General features: G+C 32.0%; 3 protein-coding genes across 6 annotated transcripts in view; 1 reads left to right on the plus strand and 2 right to left on the minus strand.

Moving 5' to 3' along the window:
- The window catches only part of Src64b (Tyrosine-protein kinase Src64B), a 61,192-nt gene extending 52,540 nt beyond the window's left edge, over positions 1-8,652 (minus strand). For both annotated transcript variants that reach the window (XM_070305366.1, XM_070305369.1), the window contains exon 1: positions 8,264-8,652. The gene's annotated coding sequence lies outside the window, so the exon portion shown is untranslated. The remainder of the gene's footprint in view (positions 1-8,263) is intronic.
- A 432-nt stretch (positions 8,653-9,084) lies between these two features.
- Positions 9,085-12,977, plus strand: Uev1a (Ubiquitin-conjugating enzyme variant 1A). 3 transcript variants are annotated; one of them, XM_070305370.1, is made up of 4 exons: positions 9,085-9,365; positions 9,863-10,005; positions 10,986-11,111; positions 11,195-12,977. In XM_070305370.1, exons 1-4 carry the CDS (start codon positions 9,341-9,343, stop codon positions 11,333-11,335), a joined length of 435 nt encoding a protein of 144 aa, XP_070161471.1. In that variant the 5' UTR covers positions 9,085-9,340; the 3' UTR covers positions 11,336-12,977. The 3 variants fall into 3 exon arrangements, with proteins under 3 accessions (XP_070161471.1, XP_070161475.1, XP_070161474.1); XM_070305374.1 differs by lacking the exon at positions 9,085-9,365 and adding an exon at positions 9,682-9,774; XM_070305373.1 differs by lacking the exon at positions 9,085-9,365 and adding an exon at positions 9,704-9,788.
- Positions 12,978-13,346: 369 nt separating this feature from the next.
- Cyt-c1 (Cytochrome c1) lies at positions 13,347-16,660 on the minus strand. The gene is made up of 8 exons (XM_070304827.1): positions 16,380-16,660; positions 15,323-15,370; positions 14,919-15,067; positions 14,711-14,843; positions 14,464-14,628; positions 14,109-14,222; positions 13,854-13,988; positions 13,347-13,780 (listed from the first exon to the last, which is right to left on the minus strand). The coding sequence occupies exons 1-8, from the start codon at positions 16,449-16,451 to the stop codon at positions 13,670-13,672; spliced, it is 927 nt and encodes a 308-aa protein (XP_070160928.1). The 5' UTR covers positions 16,452-16,660; the 3' UTR covers positions 13,347-13,669.
- Positions 16,661-18,621: the final 1,961 nt, after the last annotated feature.

An 18,621-nucleotide genomic window follows, 5' to 3' on the forward strand; every position in this document is an offset into this window, starting at 1 on the left:
TAACAAGATATTTATTTTACCATATTCTCTTTTTTAAATCTACGAAAAATGTGTTACAAAATGTACTTTATACAAATCGTCTAAAAATAATAACTAAAATTGTATTTATACTGTTATTAACGTGCATAAAATTGAGATATGTAATTATCTTTTTAAATATTCTTTTATTAATGACACAATATCGCAAATAAATATTTTAATAGATATTTTACTAGCACACATCTTTAATTCTATAAATAAATTTCAACAACAAAGGATTTATAAAAATTGTAAAGATAGAAGAACCTGTGTGTGTGTGTGCTCGCGCGCGCTTATTAATCATGAAAAATTTTTTAATTAAAATCAGTTACAATGTTGGATAGCAATACCAATCTCGGATCATTCTGCGCACTAGAAACAATGGATAAAACGGAATTACCGGTTTAATGAATTAATATTCAAATTGATCGTGAAATAAAAACCCCGGCGTTTAATCGACCAAGCTCTCGCGACGCGACTGCGTGCACGATTTCCACATCGACCGCTGATCGAATTGTGTTAGCATTAGCGCTGAATCATTAACGAGGGGACGGACCAACGCGTATACAGATATCATGGCGTCACGAGTTTGCAAGGCAAACCAGATAAAATCATTCCCCCATTCTAGGATTTGCGGGAATGACCGGGAATGACGAAACATCCCTATATGTATATTCTTTTTCGCGTATATCCGAGTATATTTAAATCTCATGTCCCTCTATATATATCGTGAAAATCTCTGCTTTAAAATCGACGAGAAAGATAATAGCAATTTTTTTTAATTAAAAATTGTTATTAAAATATTTTTGTCACATAAAGTTTTATCACTTTCGTATCTATTTCATAAAAAAAAAAAAAAATATATTGTATATTGTTGAACGTTAATTCATTATATTTCTGTGAAAATATTATATCAATTATTTCTTGTTGAAAAGCCATATCATCCGCGACAAATAAATTGTTGAGATGAAAAATTTATACATTATTATTAGCTTGGTATTGTAATTACATAGTATTAATAGAACCCAGCGGGACTATCGGAATTGAAGTGACGGCGTGCTTATAACGTCCGGTGGGATATCTATTGTCTCTTTCTAATCAGCATCGAGAGACTATCAGAGGAAGCTCGAACCTGAACACGCGCGCGCACAGAACACCTTCTTCCTCTGATAATGGTTTCCGCAACGACAATGGCACGCGGAATTCCCCATGTCGCGAAATGGGAATGCCTTGTCCGATATTGACTTTAATTGCGCACACGACACGACGAGCGATTATGGAGATGAATCGCTATGCGAATTCGATGTTCTTAAGAATTATACGTTATTAATTATGCATGATAGCAAAGGGCTCTAAAAGTGGAGGCCGTGGTCTGTTCAGAAAATTAAATACGTTCCATATAAAATACACGGAACGTATTACGAGATTACTTTCTAAGTGGATTATTCAACTTTCTTAATTAACAGCTGTGAGAAATATGGGTGAGTATATTTATAACATAGAATAGAACAATCTTTTCTCAACGAATTGATTGAGAGTGAGGAAGAAAACATGGCAGACAATAGTTTCACAAAATAAATTCACATAGTAAATATATGGACTGTAAATTATAAATAAAACGGGAAGAAAAGAAAAGCATAAATAAGATGAAAGTAAAAATAAACTTGAGAAATTTTGCTCTCTAATAAAGACTGATTCGCAATAGTGTGTGTCTCTGATATCGTAAACGCTAATATGGTCTTAAGTCGCGCGTACAATGAACGTCGATATGAATGTGACATAAAAATCAACACGCCGATCTTTTAGTCGAGCTTTTGATAATTACAAAATTGCAATAAGATTTTTTCTAATTTAATTTATTCGCGCCGCAATATATGACATTACAGAAACAGCTGATATATGATGACAGTAAATTCACGCGCATACTCGTGTCAGATGACGCGATGAAAGTGCAAGTGAGAGCCGCGATGCGAGGAGAACGTATTTTATTTTTCGTCGACGATCATAAAAAAAAAAAAAGAAGAAGAACTTTCTTCCATAAAATGTCAAGTTTATAAGGCGACCATTCATACGTCAGCAGGCAGCTGTTTTGTGCCATGCTTCATTTCGAGTAAATCGCTCGAAGAAAGATGCAAAGAATTGCGGTTTTCATGCAATTATACGATCTAAAAATCGTAGCCTTTAATTTTAGAGAGTTAAAATTGAATATATATTTATACTATATTATATAATCAAATTAGAGGAAAAAAAAAGATATTAAATATGTTCGCGTATATGTTCATATATTTTCATGAAACTATCATCGAGTGAGTTTTAAAAATTTATCCATTTCAAGAGATATTGTGGAATGTGTAATAAACGCATAAATATTTTAATATATAACTGTTAGTATTTTTTCAGAATTTTCGCATTATACAGGGTGTCCCATTTTAAAGGACCCACTCAAATATCTCAGAAACACTGCGTTAAATCGAAAAATGTTTCAAACAAAAGTTGTGTGGCTTCAAGAGAGCCATAAGATGGTGACAATGATTTGACCTTGGAAAATCATTTGAAGGTCATGTGAAGGTCAACTTTAAAATCTTAAATAGAAACCCCCATTTTTTATTTAGTATTCTTGTAGCTGACATCGAGAGCTTTCCAAAACACTATAATACAGTATTTTTTTATTAAGTACTTTTTGAGTTATTTTATATTTTATTTTGACATATTTTGATATAAAAAATTAAATATCTCGTAAAATATTCAGTTTTCGATAATCTTACCGTAATACTTTTATGCACAGAATAATGAGTCAAATCAATTAGTGCAAAAAAAAACAAACAAATTGTTTAAAAAAATACATCGTAAATAATTTTTTTAAAAACTATTATTTTTTTATACTAATTGATTTGTATCATTATTCTGTACATAAAAGTATTACGGTAAGATTATCGAAAACTGAATATTTTACGAGATATTTAATTTTTTATATCAAAATATGTCAAAATAAAATATAAAATAACTCAAAAAGTACTTAATAAAAAAATACTGTATTATAGTGTTTTGGAAAGCTCTCGATGTCAGCTACAAGAATACTAAATAAAAAATGGGGGTTTCTATTTAAGATTTTAAAGTTGACCTTCACATGACCTTCAAATGATTTTCCAAGGTCAAATCATTGTCACCTTCTTATGGCCCCCTTGAAGCCACACAACTTTTGTTCGAAACATTTTTCTATTTAACGCAGTGTTTCTGAGATATTTGAGTGGGTCCTTAAAAATGGGACACCCTGTGTACAGTTCTAAAATTTATATTTAAATATTGCAAGCCTTAAATTTCCTACTTCCGTCAAACGGACATCTTTCGAGAAATTCGCGATTAATTTGGGCATAAATAAAAATTGCAAATGTGATAAGAATCAGTTTGTTTTGTCGAATCCTTTCCCTTTTCATTTGCCGCGCACTCTCGAGCACGAAATTAATTTATCTCTGTATCGTGCAACTCCTGATTAATGTTCCACGCGATACAATGATATCGGATACGAACGATAACACTCGCGTAGCCAAGCAAATGGTGAAAGCTTCTAGAGTATAATGCGTACGCGTGCCGATCGCCATGCTTAATGATGAATTTACGATGGTGGAAAGTTTGCAAAGAAAACGCCAAGTACACGAATAAAGAAATGAAAAAAAATTTCATCATCTTAATGGCGAGTATTGTTTTACAAGTATTTTATTTACATTAATACAACGATTAATTTTCTAAATTTAATAGTCTACAGTTGAATAAAAAAGATATATAATTTATGTTGAAAATGTGTAATAAAAATTGATAATATTCTTAATAACAAAATATTCTTACCGTCTTCGATTCATTCAAGACGGTATATAATTTTTATTTGATATTTTTTTGACAAGTATTTGATATATAATACAAGAATAAAATATGCATATCACACAACGGTACATGTATGATGTAATATTGAAAAATAAAATTTAATAATTTTAACAATTTGTATATATGTTTATAGGAGAAAAAAAAAAATAAAACACATTGAAAACAGATAGAAAAGAATTGCTCCAATATATCGAGACCGTTTGCTAATGAATATATCGTATTAAAAACCTTATTATTTTTTTATATAAATAATTAAATACTTTATTAAATTGAATGTTAATAGAATATTATATCAGATTATTAAAAAAAAAAAAAAATTGTTTTAATTTACAATAGGAGAATCGAATCCGCGATTGTGGTTTCTATTGTATGGTTATGTTATTTGTTGTTAATTAATTTGTTTTTTGCTTCTGCTTATTGATTATTATTTATTTAACGTGGAATTGATGAATGAGGATATCGATATTAGGAGTTTAGAAATGTCATTCTGTTGTATATTTCCTAAGGGTTTATTGATGATGAACCTATACATACAGGCTTACCTTTGACGTTCAATTTTTTAATCGAACGTAAAAATGATTTCTTCAAAGCATTATAAATATTTAAAAAGTTAAACCTAAAAAAAAAACCAAAAGAAGTGTGGGTCCCATTGAATTTAATTAAATTTGATGATAAATTTTTGACCAGACAAAAAATTTTTATTATCACAATATGGATCAACAATTAATGAAAGCGCGTAAAAGGAAAAAAGAAAATACGAGTATATAAAATCAATAGTTAAAAAAGATCTAGAAATGATATATCAAACATGTAAGTTTTTTCTATTTACGTCATCAAATTTTAAAGATCACTGAAAAAGTATATACTGGTATATAGTATGTAAGTATAGTGTTATAAATGAAATATATTAATAAATTTATTGCAATAAAATAAGAGATTTGGTTGATCAACGACTTTATAAAAACGCAACGCGGAGACAAAATTCGACTTCAGCAACGTCTCAATATCGCATAGATACTAATATGTATCAAGAATTTCTGCTTAATAAATTTCGACGGAAAGAAATCGATACATCTATTGATTTTTTAAATATATTAATATTTTTTGGAAAAATATTTTACAAAAACTAAAATAAGAGACTATTATTAAACCAAAACATTGTAGTTTCTTACTGTATATTATTGTAGCAAAATTTATAAAATACTTTTTTATACTGCTTTTCATCTGTCAGTTTTATGTATGAGAATATGTAGCTAAAAAAATTATAGATAATATCCATAATGTATACTGATCAATTTTTTTTTATTTTTTATTCAAATATTATATTTTTGAAGCGCCACCTATGTAGAAAAAAAAGAACATATCATATTACAGCTAATAACTGGCCATAAAATTTCGAGAAAAATATTATTACTCAATTATTGGCTAATAAATGGCAGAAAAATCTTGATTAGAAAAACTAGTTAGTTTTTAGGCATTGGCCAGAAACTTTTCTACTCGAGTAGTAAATTATAATATCATGCTGCATAGCAAAACATATATAAACATATCGAGAGTATTTTGAATAAAAACTATTCGAATTATTAATATATTAATTGAATGTATGTGTATCTTTAATTAATACACACTTGATACAATCAATCTTGTATATGTGAGAAATCATAGAAAGAAAGAAAAAAAAAATTAATACGACATAAAATTAATAAAAGCTTAATAATACAAAATAAAATCAATAAGAAAGAATTGATAGAGAATAAAATATTTTTGAAAGAATGCATTTGTCAAAAATTACGCATGCGATATACAATCTTTAATTGAATTTTCTCGTAAAGTTTATTAATTAATAAAAAAATTAAATAGATTTATTTAATAAAATTAAAATTATATTTTGCGGGGGAGATGCCTAATGTGTTAAAAAAGTTGCCCCGCGATTCCAGCTTTTACGAGATTCGCGACCAATTCGTGGTTGCCAATCTCACCGGATATCTCTCTCTCTCTCTCTCTCTCTCTCTCTCACTCTCTCTCTCGTCCGTCCGCGCGCGCGCGCGCGATATTTATCCCACAAAGATGCACGTTGACGCGTGCAATTTCCGATGGAAACGAGACCTCGTCGCCAACGTGATTTAAAGGTTAAGCCGAGGTTGGCCGATCGACTGTAAGAGCTCCGTGGTTAAACTTAAATCAGATCTGTACGTCGATTTAAGCCGGCCTCGATCGAGTGCTCGTTTATATTTAATTTCCATCCGTGCGTCCGAAAAGGACGCCTAATGTCCTTTAATATAGTGTCCCTTGATTCCGTTTAATTTTATTTAGACGAATTACTGCAGAATTATGCAGAATGGCGTAAAAAAAAAAAAAAAAAAAAGAAAGGAGAGTGACTTGATATTAGCAACAGAATAATAATACTAATAATAAAAAATATAGCAATAAATAATAAAAAAAATGAGACAAATTTATTATTTGATTTAAAAGGTATTATTTCCAATATGATATTTTAATAAGCAAATCCGTTATTGCATTAACTGAAATATCGCTTTCGATACAATTTCAATTCTATTTTGATTGTACAGTTCTTTTCCTCATTGTTTATAATAATATTTAGTATGTTATAATATATATGTATATATATTTATTATTATTATGTATGTATTTATTATTATTATTTATATATATATATATATATATATAATATATATATATATATATATTATATATATATATATATATATATATTATATATACAGGGTGTCCCATTTTAAAGGACCCACTCAAATATCTCAAAAACCAAGCCCGGAAGAGAAAAATATTTCAGACAAAAGTTGTTTGGTTTCGAGGGGGCCATAAGATGGTGACAATGATTTGACCTTGGAAAATCATTTAAAGGTCATGTGAAGGTCAACTTTAAAATCTTAAATGGAAATCCCCATTTTTTATTTAGTATTCTTGTAGCTGACATCGAGAGCTTTCCAAAACACTATAATAAAGTATTTTTTTATTAAGTACTTTTTGAGTTATTTTATATTTGAATTTGACATATTTTGATATAAAAAATTAAATATCTCGTAAAATATTCAGTTTTCGATAATCTTACCGTAATACTTCTATGTACAGAATAATAAGACAAATTAATTAGTACCAAAAAAAAACAAATAATTGTTTAAAAAAATACATTGTAAATAATTTTCTTAAAAACAATTTTTTTTTATACTAATTTATTTGTCTCATTATTCTGTACATAAAAGTATTACGATAACTAAATATTTTACGAGATATTTAATTTTTTATATCAAAATATGTCATTAAAATATATGGGTCCTTTAAAATGGGACACCCTGTATATATATATTTATGTATGTAATAATAATTAATCACCATTTTTTTTGAAATTGAAATATTTATTTATTTAAGCCAAATATACGACATTTATTAAATCTAACATGACTTAAATACTTAAATATCTCAATTAAAAAAAAAAAAAATGGTAATTAGTTGAACGGATTTAGTCAAGTTAACAATTTTTTTTTTCCCCAATACTAGCTCTCAATCAATTAATAATCATTAACGTAAATTAATAATCGATTGCATTGTCCACATCGACGACATTGATATATTCAATCGTGACTTATCGTTAGCACATAAATTATAAATATCTTTTTTCGACCATTATTTTTTCTCGAAAAATTATATTTTTATATGCATAACTGAAACGACGGCTAAAAAAAGAATGGAGGGGGGGGGACTTTCTTGTTCAAGATAATAAATAAAAATTTTATCTTACCCCGTAAACGCGAGATTTGTCGATTAAAAATATATTCTACAGAAAAATAAAATTTTATCTTTTTCAATAAAAGATAATCGCTTCATCTCTCTCTCGCATAGAATGAAGTTCTCTTTTAAAACGATAGCGACCAATCCTCGATATAACTTACTTATTTACCGAAAAGACACAAAGACCAAAGCGTTGAAGTCTCTTCGGAGAGACTATCGATATACAAAAAAATATCTGCTCAAAGTATCCATAATCCCATTAATATCAGCGCTAATCGCATCCGCGATCATTCGTGAGCGAGGTAATGACATGACAGTAACGACGATCAATGTCAGGAGCGTCCCACATCGCGTACAAATGTAACGCCCCCCCATGCAAGCGAAGACTCTCGCGCGATCGAGAACAACAAACCGTCGTTAATGGCGAGCACTATACCGTGTGTGCTTCGCCTTCGCAGCTGGATAATTATCCGAGCAATAGTATTTACGTTTGTTTATCACGCGTTTCTCTCCTCTTAAATCGACGACGCGCGCTCGCGCTGTCCCATCGGGACGCGCGATCAAAACACAAACAGTATACACAATAATCGTTACTCACCGCGACCGTGTCGTCCGTCGTTCTCTCGCACTTGTCGACCGCTGCTCTCTCTTCAAGTAATCCACGTCAGGCGGCAAACGTCGGACAGGACACACGGGGGACTTTAATGATCGTCCTTTGGCGGCATCGGGCGGCACGCCGTCGTCGTCTCTCTCGCGATCACAAAACCGGCGCTCACACGGCGCATCGCATCGCGCGACGAAATGCACCCCCGTCCCCGTACAAGAAACACGGAACTGACGAAGTTATCGCGCGCCGTTCATCTTATCGGAGGGAAAGGGGGAGAAAAAAAGATCTACCTTCGTCCGCGCTCGCGCGCTACCCGCGAGTGCTCCTGCGCAACTAGCCGGCGACGATATGGCGCACTGTGCTCCTTACGTCGCTTCCCCCGCCATCTCGCGACGCTCATTCCCCCCACCAAGCGACCCCGACCAATAAGCGACGCTCGTAGGCTCTCTCTCTCTCGCTCTCGCTCTCTCCTTCTCCGCGCCACGGCGTATGGCAAGTTCGCTAGAAGCGCGTTCCACTTGACATACGCAACACTCGTGAGATTATTTCGTTTATGTCGTTCACTGAAAGTTAAAAGAAGACAGACATATAATAAGATATGATTAAAATAGAGAGAGGTAGAGATCGATAGGTTACAGCTGTACTTTTTCACATTTTCGGCGTTTAAAATGAAATAAGCGTGTAGATTTGGACTTTGAAAACAGTAAACGAATCAAATGGTAGACGGTAAAAGCGAAACGAACAAACCGTTTGTAGGATCCCCGGTCGTGGCGAGGCGCGAGACTCCGCCAACGAATGCATTGACGTTGATCTAGAGAACGACTTAGTCTATGGTGACGGGGCGATCTCTCGCGGAGCGCGGAGGTTGGCTGAATTTTCGCAAAGTATATTTTCGGGGTGATAGCGCAATCTGGTCCGCAGGATATCGCGACGTCCCGGGTGATGAGAAGCACGCGCCGTAGTTGAAAGCCGCGCCAGCCCCACGTGTGACATTGCCGTGCGCCTACGATCGCCTTGCACTTTAGGGGAAAAAAAAAAAATACGGCGCTTCGCAGAAATACAGAGATCATGGCGGTGCCCAACACCGGTGTAGGTGAGTTATTTTGTTAAGCGTTCGCTCGCAACTGAGCGAGCGCGCGCGCGCGCACGCGGGAAAAGACGCGCGGGTTATCGTTATTATCGAGAGACTCGGCATTTCGAGTGAACGGAATATTTCTTTCGCGAATTAAACGCCCATCGAGCGCTTCGTGCGCGGAGAAACGCGAGTTGACAGGATGTCGGGTGTCGCGAAACCGCCTCGTATTTCTCGCGTTAACAGATGATCGGGACGAGACGCGAGAATCCTCCCATCGTCGATGTCATTTTCTCTCTCTCTCTCTCTCTCTCTCTCTTTCACTCGCGATACCAGCTTCAATCTAGATCTCGGTGTTATCACTCGCGAGAGATTCGACTTGAGAGGTTAACCATGCTCGATGCCCGCCTCGAGCCATAACCTGTATCGGGCGCGTATACATACGTACGTCATCGCGCGGGTATATATGTACATCGTCTCAGCTGTCAGAATGTAAGCCGTGATAAATGTCATTTCAGTCGTGCCCCGAAACTTCCGTCTCTTGGAAGAACTGGAGCAAGGCCAGAAAGGTGTGGGCGATGGAACGATCAGTTGGGGTCTAGAGAATGACGATGACATGACCCTCACGCATTGGACTGGTATGATAATTGGGCCACCTAGGGTAAGATATTTAATAATATTTATATAAATGAAAAATTTTATATAATTTTTTTCTTTCTTCACTGCAATTGTAATACCAATCTATCATTTTCTTGTATTCAAATATACTTTTCTCCTGGATAAAAATTAATGTACAGGGTGTCCACAATTTAAATGGCAAAACTTCAAGAGCGTGTAGGGGACCGAAAAACTAAGACAAGAAGTCCTTTAGAAGTTTGCTCATTTTTGCTCCATTTTAGAGAAAATCGCAAAAATTCAATCTCTCAATGTCAGTTGCTCTCTTGAGTCGATTGGCATCGAATAAACTTTCTGCTTCAAGGTTCCTTACATATGTAAACGCTTGATGTTATCCTTTACGGTGCCAATCAATTCAAGAGAGCGATTAAGAGACCGAATTATAGATGCAATGTACCAAATATCACTAGAACAATGTCTAGCTGCAATTAATGAGGTCAGTGCTAGATGTAATGCTTGCATCGCTGCAAGAGGGCAACATTTTGAACAATATCTGCATTAAATAGATGATAACATAAATAAATAAAAAAAACCAATACTTGTTTTGTTTCTTTTTTTGTGATTTTCAAAATGGAGTGAAAATAAGCAAACCTCTAAACGACTTTCTGTCTTACCTTTTCGGTCCCCTACACGCTCCTGAAGTTTTGCCATATAAATTGGGGACACTCTGTATATATCAATATATATATTAACTAAACTATTCCCAAAACTCTTTTTATGTTAATATAAATTGCAATAAGATATTACGTTTATGATAATTAAATATGTAATTTATAGCAAATATAACGTTATAAAAATATACCTTGTTATTAATATGAATGATAATATGTATATATAAAAAAAGTATGAATTTTACATTAAAATAGAAAATGATTATAAGAATTGATTACATCAAAATAAATATTTTGAATAGAACATCAAGGACTTGTAAAATATGTATAATTTAATGCTCATACATTGTTTTAGACGCCGTATGAAAATAGAATGTATAGCCTGAAAATTGATTGTGGTCAAAGATATCCAGATGATGCACCTAATGTAAGATTTTTAAGCAGAATCAATATGAATTGCATTAACAGTGCTACTGGAGCTGTAAGTATATAAGATTGTAATGTGCATTTATAGTAATATAAAAATATATATACTTAGGATAATAAATAAAATTTGCATACAAGGTGGATAATCGCAGTGTACCAGTCCTTGCAAAATGGCAACGAGAATATACAATTAAAACAGTTCTTCAAGAACTCCGTCGTTTGATGACGTTGAAAGAAAATATGAAACTTTCTCAGCCTCCGGAAGGCAGCACTTTTTAGCCTACTAATACAAACAGAGACATCTTCCTTTTTGCAATAGCATGAGGTGAGATCTATAATGAAGGTACCAAATGATATTAAAATGGTGCCCGCTAAAAATATATGTTTAAAAAGAAACAAAAAAAAAAACATGAAAAAAAACAACTTTGTGAAAGAAAGAAGGTAATAGCTTGGAAAGTTGAATGAGTGTACCAAGTTTATGTATAGATAGAAAAATTGATAAAATATTTATATTAAACACAGCTGGTTCTTTATTAAAATTTTTCATTAAAAATATAGCATTCTTTCCAGATTTAATTTTGCAAATATACTATCATATGTGCATGAATTAGTAATTTCATTTACGTATAATCTGATTTACGGGAACTCTGCTCCAGCTTTTCAAGCTAGTACAATGTAAAGTGAAAAAATCATATTTTGAATCTTAAAACTGGAGACACAGACTGTGTAATAAAATGGATAATCAGTAAGAATATAACTTATGCCTTTAAAGTTTTTTAACGAGATGAAAGATAATGTCTGGTACTGTGAATCGTTTTAAGACTTCTTCTGTTTGCGCGTAAGTGCCATTTCATCTCTTGTGGAGGTGTCTCTCACTCAGTAATGTTTTAGAAAATTTGTAAATTCTAAATCGTAAATTTGTACATTCATTTTACCTTTCCATGCTGCGTACTATTTCAACTGGCGTTCTTTGACGAAATAACGTGCATATGTTGCGTGCATTTGGCAAGTTATATCCTAGAAACGGCCTCTTACGTTAGACGAATTACGTTTTGTAATCGTCGAGATGTCGCTCCGTAAATGAAACATACATTTGATTTGTAATATTTCATATGGTGAATGATACATAATGTTGTATGGCAAAGTACATCAACGTATGAAGCATCATAAACGAGATCTTTTATTTAGTATTGTATTTGAATATATGTGTATTGGAAGTATACACGCTACCCGTATGTGTATGTATATTTGATTATATCTATTAAAATATAACATGATTAGTATATATATACATATATATATGTATATATAGATATTCTGTTTACTATTTGATCCAGGCTTCATGATTGATGTATTGTGAATACAATTATTTTAATTATAATTTTATTATAATATAAAAAATCATACCTCTAATTCTTAAACACGTTGTGTAAAATACATATGCTGCGTATTCATTGTTACAAAATCAGATCTATCTCACCTTTAGTGCAATTACAATTATAAATTATATGCATTATATATTATTGAAAGAGAGTTAAATTGTATGCAGCCTATTGATGATTCCCGACAAATGACATGTTATGTTCCAGCAAGAGCATAATTATATAAAATATTATTATGATGTCGTCTGGAGATCTGTATCGTCCAATTAATCGAAATCTTTATACCTTAGACTAAAGCAAATGCCACCAAAGTAGATTTCAAAATATCTTCACATTTGTGTAATTTAAAAATTTTCGATTACCCAAACATATGGTACATGCGCACGAAATATACATACCTCTTCGTCTGCTTTGCATTTCAGTACTATCGGTAATATAATAGTGTAATTTAAAAATCATCCTATTGAAAGAGTAACGAATTAAGAACTCCATGTGGACGAAATCAAGCTTAAGGAGAATAAAATGATTTCCTTAGAAAAGAGTATTGTTTTCTTTTCTTACCCATATATTCTAACAATCTATTTTTTTTTAAGTCTTGAACGAATCGATATTTCATCAAAATAAAATAAGTTTATATATTCAAATTTGTGTATGCGGATACTTTACACATATATGTTTGAATAAATTTTAAAAACATGCCTTTACTTATGTAATCTTAGAGAATGCTTTTAAATAACAATAATAAAATTTGTAATAAGTAATTTGTAAGAAATGTTGTAATGCACAGAATAATCTCATATATAAATATATAAATTGGATCTTACCAAAAATCGACAGAAATAATATACTCAATCAAGTTAAAATATATCCTTTAATCTCTCTTGTAGATTGAAATATTCATAAATATGCTCAAACTTATATTGTGAGTTGCTTGAAGATCGTCAATTGAATTGCATATGAACATCGTATTAAAGAAAATAGATGTTCTTTATGTTTAACAATTTATTTAAATCAGACGATGAACTCCATTTGATATATAGCTATGTACAATGTATAATTTAAGTTTTGGTGATGACAAATTGACAATTCAATTTATGTCAAATGCTATATGAGTAAGATTGAGTCTTCAGAAAGGAGCCATTACTTGCTGGATACATTGCTTAAATTGTGAAACTACATTCCAATACCAGCATAATAGCTAACATCGCCGAGTTAATTTCTAGCACGATAGCTAATGGTATTTTTTAGGAATAAACATTATTTTTGTGCTCTTTATAGTCGTCCACTTGTGTCGTTTGAAATAATATGAAGCAGCAACGAGAATTGACATTATTCCAATAACCTGCAAATAATAATGAAGTAATTAAGATAAGATATATATTAGAATAAAATAAAATATATGATATTCAATTCACCTTGATAGTCATTCGTTTTCGATCATCAAATTCATGATTGGAAGTCCACATTAGGAATGTGGTAATATCTTTTGATATTTGAGAGGCAGTTGGAGGAGTACCATCTTCATACTCCAAGACTTCATCATAAATAGCCTGTAAAAGATTGGAATAATGAATATCTTTGTTTTCTCTTTCCTTTTTTTTATTTTATTTAAAACTCAAAATCTCGCTAATTTTAACATTTCTTATTTAAACAAAATAAATTGGACTCACCTGTGCCATATTAATGGCACCACCTAAGAAATATGGATTGAAATATTGTCCTTCTCTCAAATTTATACCAGCTGGTGAATCACAGTATCCGGTCAATAAGGAGAAAATGTAGTTCTGAAATATGAAATACACTTTCAAATAAAAGTTATTTATATGTGTAATAAATAATAAAATTTCAATACATATATAATATTTTTAATATTATCTATACAATCGAGTTAAAAGTTTTGGAAAAGAAATTAAAAAGTCGATGTTTTTTTAACAAAAAATGTATACATAAAAGAGATCGTTATCGATTTAATAGATTTAATCGTATTTTTTCTCTTTCTATGTATACTGCTAAGAAATGACTTACTTCTCCATTATGCCTGGCATTGACTATGTAAGATAGATCAGGTGGATAAGAACCATTGTTCGCTGCTCTAGCAGCTTCTTCATTCGGATATGGAGCTGGTACATAATCGAATAATTTTCCTGGACGTTTATAGTATTCTCCTACATCATTAGGACCATCTTCCACCTATATCACAAAAATTACAATTACATTTTATATTCTATCAAGTTACATGAAATGGATTTCTTGTAATTGATATAAAATATACCAGGACTTCTTCCGCGAGAGCTTTGGCTTCTGCTTCAGTATGAGTAACATTAACGAGATGACGGTATGCCACATATTGCAAACTGTGACAAGCAGCACATACATTCTTATAGACTTCCCATCCTCTTCGCATACTATAAAATATTATAGATTAATAACAATAGTAATATTTTCATTTTATTTAATATTTCTGTGCTAAAAAATCGCACCTAGCATGATCTAATGAATTAAACCATCCATAAAAATCCCATTTGTATGTTGGTGCATGAGCTACCAAATCGCCAGCTCTTACTGAACTATCTAAAGCATAAATGAAGGCACTGATGCCTCCGGCTGTTACTCCTAAGCATGTTAATAACTGTAATTAAAAAAAATGTTATATGTATTACTATTTTCTTTTTTGCAGTATAGTATATATAACGCTACTGGGACATGTTACATAATAATATTGTCATGTTAAAGATATATAGATAAATGAAGAAATGAGAAATATTCTAACTTACTATTAATACATGTAGTTTGGAAAGAACACAAAGTTAATGTGTTTTTAATGGATGAGGAATGTGGGACAAGGTGAGGATATCTTCAATCAAGATAAATTAAATTCACATACCGCTTTCCGACCCCTAGACCAATCTTTCACAGTGGAGAAATTGTTGGTCTGCAAAAATATAAAATTCAAAGTTCAAATAACAAAGTCATATAGTATATTTTATAAAAATATGGGGAAATAAATACTACTTTATGTATACGTTTACCTTCTTTATATATCTCTATTTTCTTTTCTCACATATTGATCAATTTGATTTTTTACTTCAATTATTTAAAATTTATAAACGCACTTTTCATTTATATATTCCTCATATGATATTTATTATTTATATATAGATCAACTGTAAACTGAATCGTATATAATATAACTATATGTACTCTCTGTTAATATAAAGTCAAAGATACATTAATACCTGCTGATGAATAAAAAAAATTTGAACTTGCAAACATTACATTTGTTCAATTTTTATAAATATTACTATTAATATAATAAAATTAGAGAAAAATATGTCTAATAAAGGGCATGTATGGGCTCCAAAGTAACAAATAAAATAATACTTGATTCAAAATTTACAATTATACAATACACATATATATATGCGCGCGCGCGCGCACACACACACATACACTTGATAATAGGTATAACTATTCTTTCAATTAGACAATAAGATCATGTCATGTATATTAAGTATTATTCAATGTGATACCGAGCACGATAATAATACACGTTCATCTGCGTTATCGACCACGCATTGAAAGTGTATGAGCAACACATATTTGACATCATGGCAGCATCCCGATTTTTGATCGCTCGCTATTACATAACATCTGTTAAATTAAATTAAAATATCGACGAGACCGTCACGGAATTACAATCGCGCGACGTCGCGACTTTCGCCGGCGTCCCGATGTCGCGCGAACGTCCCTTGGAATGTAAATGTCGTGGGAAATGATGCTGTGACATAGCAGCCGACACGAGTTACCCTCGACGAGCCCTCGGGTCAATATCGTTTAACGTTAACATTGCGACACTCGAACGCCGTGATTTTCAACGTGAATTATCGCGAGTAGACGCACGCGGACGTCGCCGATGTCATCGACGCTCGTCGTTCGCTTACCTGGCCGATTAAGATGCCGTAATTCGGTTTTAAAAGACCCGATTTACAAATTCGACCTAACGTCGCCGCCATGTTGGCCACAGATGCAATGCGCCAAGTATTGTGCGCTGGTCAGCGAATGGATGCCACCGAGCGATCGACGAAAAGTCAACTCGCGACTCTCGCAAAAATTCTTCTGCGATTATTCCGATTTTTTTTCACCGGTCACGGGGTCCCCGAAAGAGGTTAAACGGGAGGATATCGAGATAAAGATGACTCTCGATCGAACTCACGCAGGTGTGCCAATATTAGCCACGAACATCCACGCGTTCGAATCGGCACACTTTTGTATATGCACGACAGAGATATTATATAAAAAAAATAAACAATACATAATATATATAATAGTAAATAAAGATAATAAATTGTATGTATTATTTACATGATATATAATATGTGCAGAATTTTTCTTTTTTCAATCGTATTTTTTTAGAGTTTTCTCTTTCGTGATATATATACGGGGTGTTCGATAAAATTTTTGACATACCCGAAGTGTGAAGGTAGATTTGGCTCAAATGTAGAAGGAAAGTTCTGTACCATTTTGCGATTTTTGTAATAATCATTGAGAAATTAATTTAAAAAGATTGACCAATTCGCGCGATGAGAAAGAATGGCCTAGAGCGTCTGCGTCTATACAGAAGTCATTGCGCAGGAATCTGAATGAGATAGATTCCAGCTTCTTGCTGCTAATATAGCATAATGAATGATATGATTTCGGTCGAGCTAAAAGAAATTATGTTCTGATACACATCCCATACAGCACTGAAGCTTGCAACAACATTGCTGCAACATTGTAATATTGCATATTGCAGTTTAATGTTGCAGAAATATTGCAAAGACATTATTTTACAATATAACTTTAGCAATGTTACAGCAACATTCCGAAAATATTACAAAAAAAGTATTCAATAATCGCTAGTTCATTCGTTTACCACTATGCGGCGCATGTTGCGCTATCTATTCCGCATTTAATTTTTAATTATGATGATTATATAAAGTTTACAAAGAGCGGCTAGTAATATTAAAAAGATATAATAACTATTTTTGTTAATTTAAGTCGTATGATATGACCCTAATACAGGGGCTCAGACATTGGACTAAGAATTCTTTTAATAGTTTCCATTCTTATATAAAATCAAAAATTTGATAATAATTTTCTAATATGCAAGATACTTCAGATTTTAATAAATAAATTTTGAGATTATATAAAGACAAGAGAGATGTGAAAAAACTTGTTGTATGCGTAAATTCACCACAATCTTTTTGCATCCGGATATCTGAATATTTCGGATACAAAGAAATTGTGAATTTACGCAGTTGCAAATTGAGTTTTTTCTTATTTCTCTTAGATATTCTCTGTCACTGAAGGAAGTCGAATGTGTATTGAAAAATTTACATTTTATAATTTCGTTATTATTATAATACAGAAAATCTATATACACGCTAGATCCTGACTCTTATAGGCCTATTTTCTTATTATTTTTTTCATATGTTAAGGATATTATATCGATAAATACACATAAAGCATTATTGCATATATATTATATTGCTGTGTTTTGCTACAATATTATATTGCAATATTTCTGTAGGCGGACATTTTACTGTTGCTGTAATATCATAACAACGTTGCAGCAACATTTCGCAATGTTTCTGCAATGTTGCAATCTTGCAGAAAAATGTTGCTGCAATGATATTGCAATCTTGCGGTGCTGTATGGGATTAATACTGAAAATTTATATTAATTTACATTATACACAATAGATATTATTATTAAACAAAAAATATATATAAAACGTTACTATTCCCTAGCAGAATATTAGAATCTAATCAAGAATTAAGGAATGTAATTTTCATAATTTTTTTTTTCTATATGTTTATAACATACTGCTCCTTTAAATCATTTCCTGCTTTTAACAACAGTTTTTCAAACTGTATCATTTTGTCATTCGCGAATCCCTTTTTGTGTCTTATTTATTTGAATATTCCAACCATCCAAAATCTCTTACCGCATTTGGATTTTTATTTTAGTTTAATTTACACTGCCAGAGTAGTAACGTTTTATAATATATTTTTGATTAATAATAATAACGCACACACACACACACACACACACACACCATATCTGTTATATAATAAAATAAACGAGATAAATATAATTCTAGGCAACAATATTCTGCGCAGACGCTTAACACTCGACGTTCGA

The sequence above is a fragment of the Polyergus mexicanus genome, unplaced genomic scaffold, assembly GCF_030449975.1.
Source record: "Polyergus mexicanus isolate NDT 795.1 unplaced genomic scaffold, iyPolMexi1.0 SCAF_12, whole genome shotgun sequence".
NCBI lineage: Eukaryota > Metazoa > Arthropoda > Insecta > Hymenoptera > Formicidae > Polyergus > Polyergus mexicanus.

What these genes read in the sequence shown, in the direction of transcription:
- Uev1a (XM_070305370.1), top strand. Translation starts at nt 9,341, where the DNA reads ATGGCGGTGCCCAACACCGGTGTAG. An exon ending in GGTGCCCAACACCGGTGTAG is followed by an intron (nt 9,366 to 9,862) that starts GTGAGTTATTTT and finishes ATGTCATTTCAG; the next exon opens with TCGTGCCCCGAAACTTCCGT. An exon ending in TTAACAGTGCTACTGGAGCT is followed by an intron (nt 11,112 to 11,194) that starts GTAAGTATATAA and finishes TTTGCATACAAG; the next exon opens with GTGGATAATCGCAGTGTACC.
- Cyt-c1 (XM_070304827.1), bottom strand. Translation starts at nt 16,451, where the DNA reads ATGGCGGCGACGTTAGGTCGAATTTGTAAATCGGGTCTTTTAAAACCG. An exon ending in ACGGCATCTTAATCGGCCAG is followed by an intron (nt 15,371 to 16,379) that starts GTAAGCGAACGA and finishes ATATTTTTGCAG; the next exon opens with ACCAACAATTTCTCCACTGT. An exon ending in CTCTCGCGGAAGAAGTCCTG is followed by an intron (nt 14,629 to 14,710) that starts GTATATTTTATA and finishes TTTGTGATATAG; the next exon opens with GTGGAAGATGGTCCTAATGA.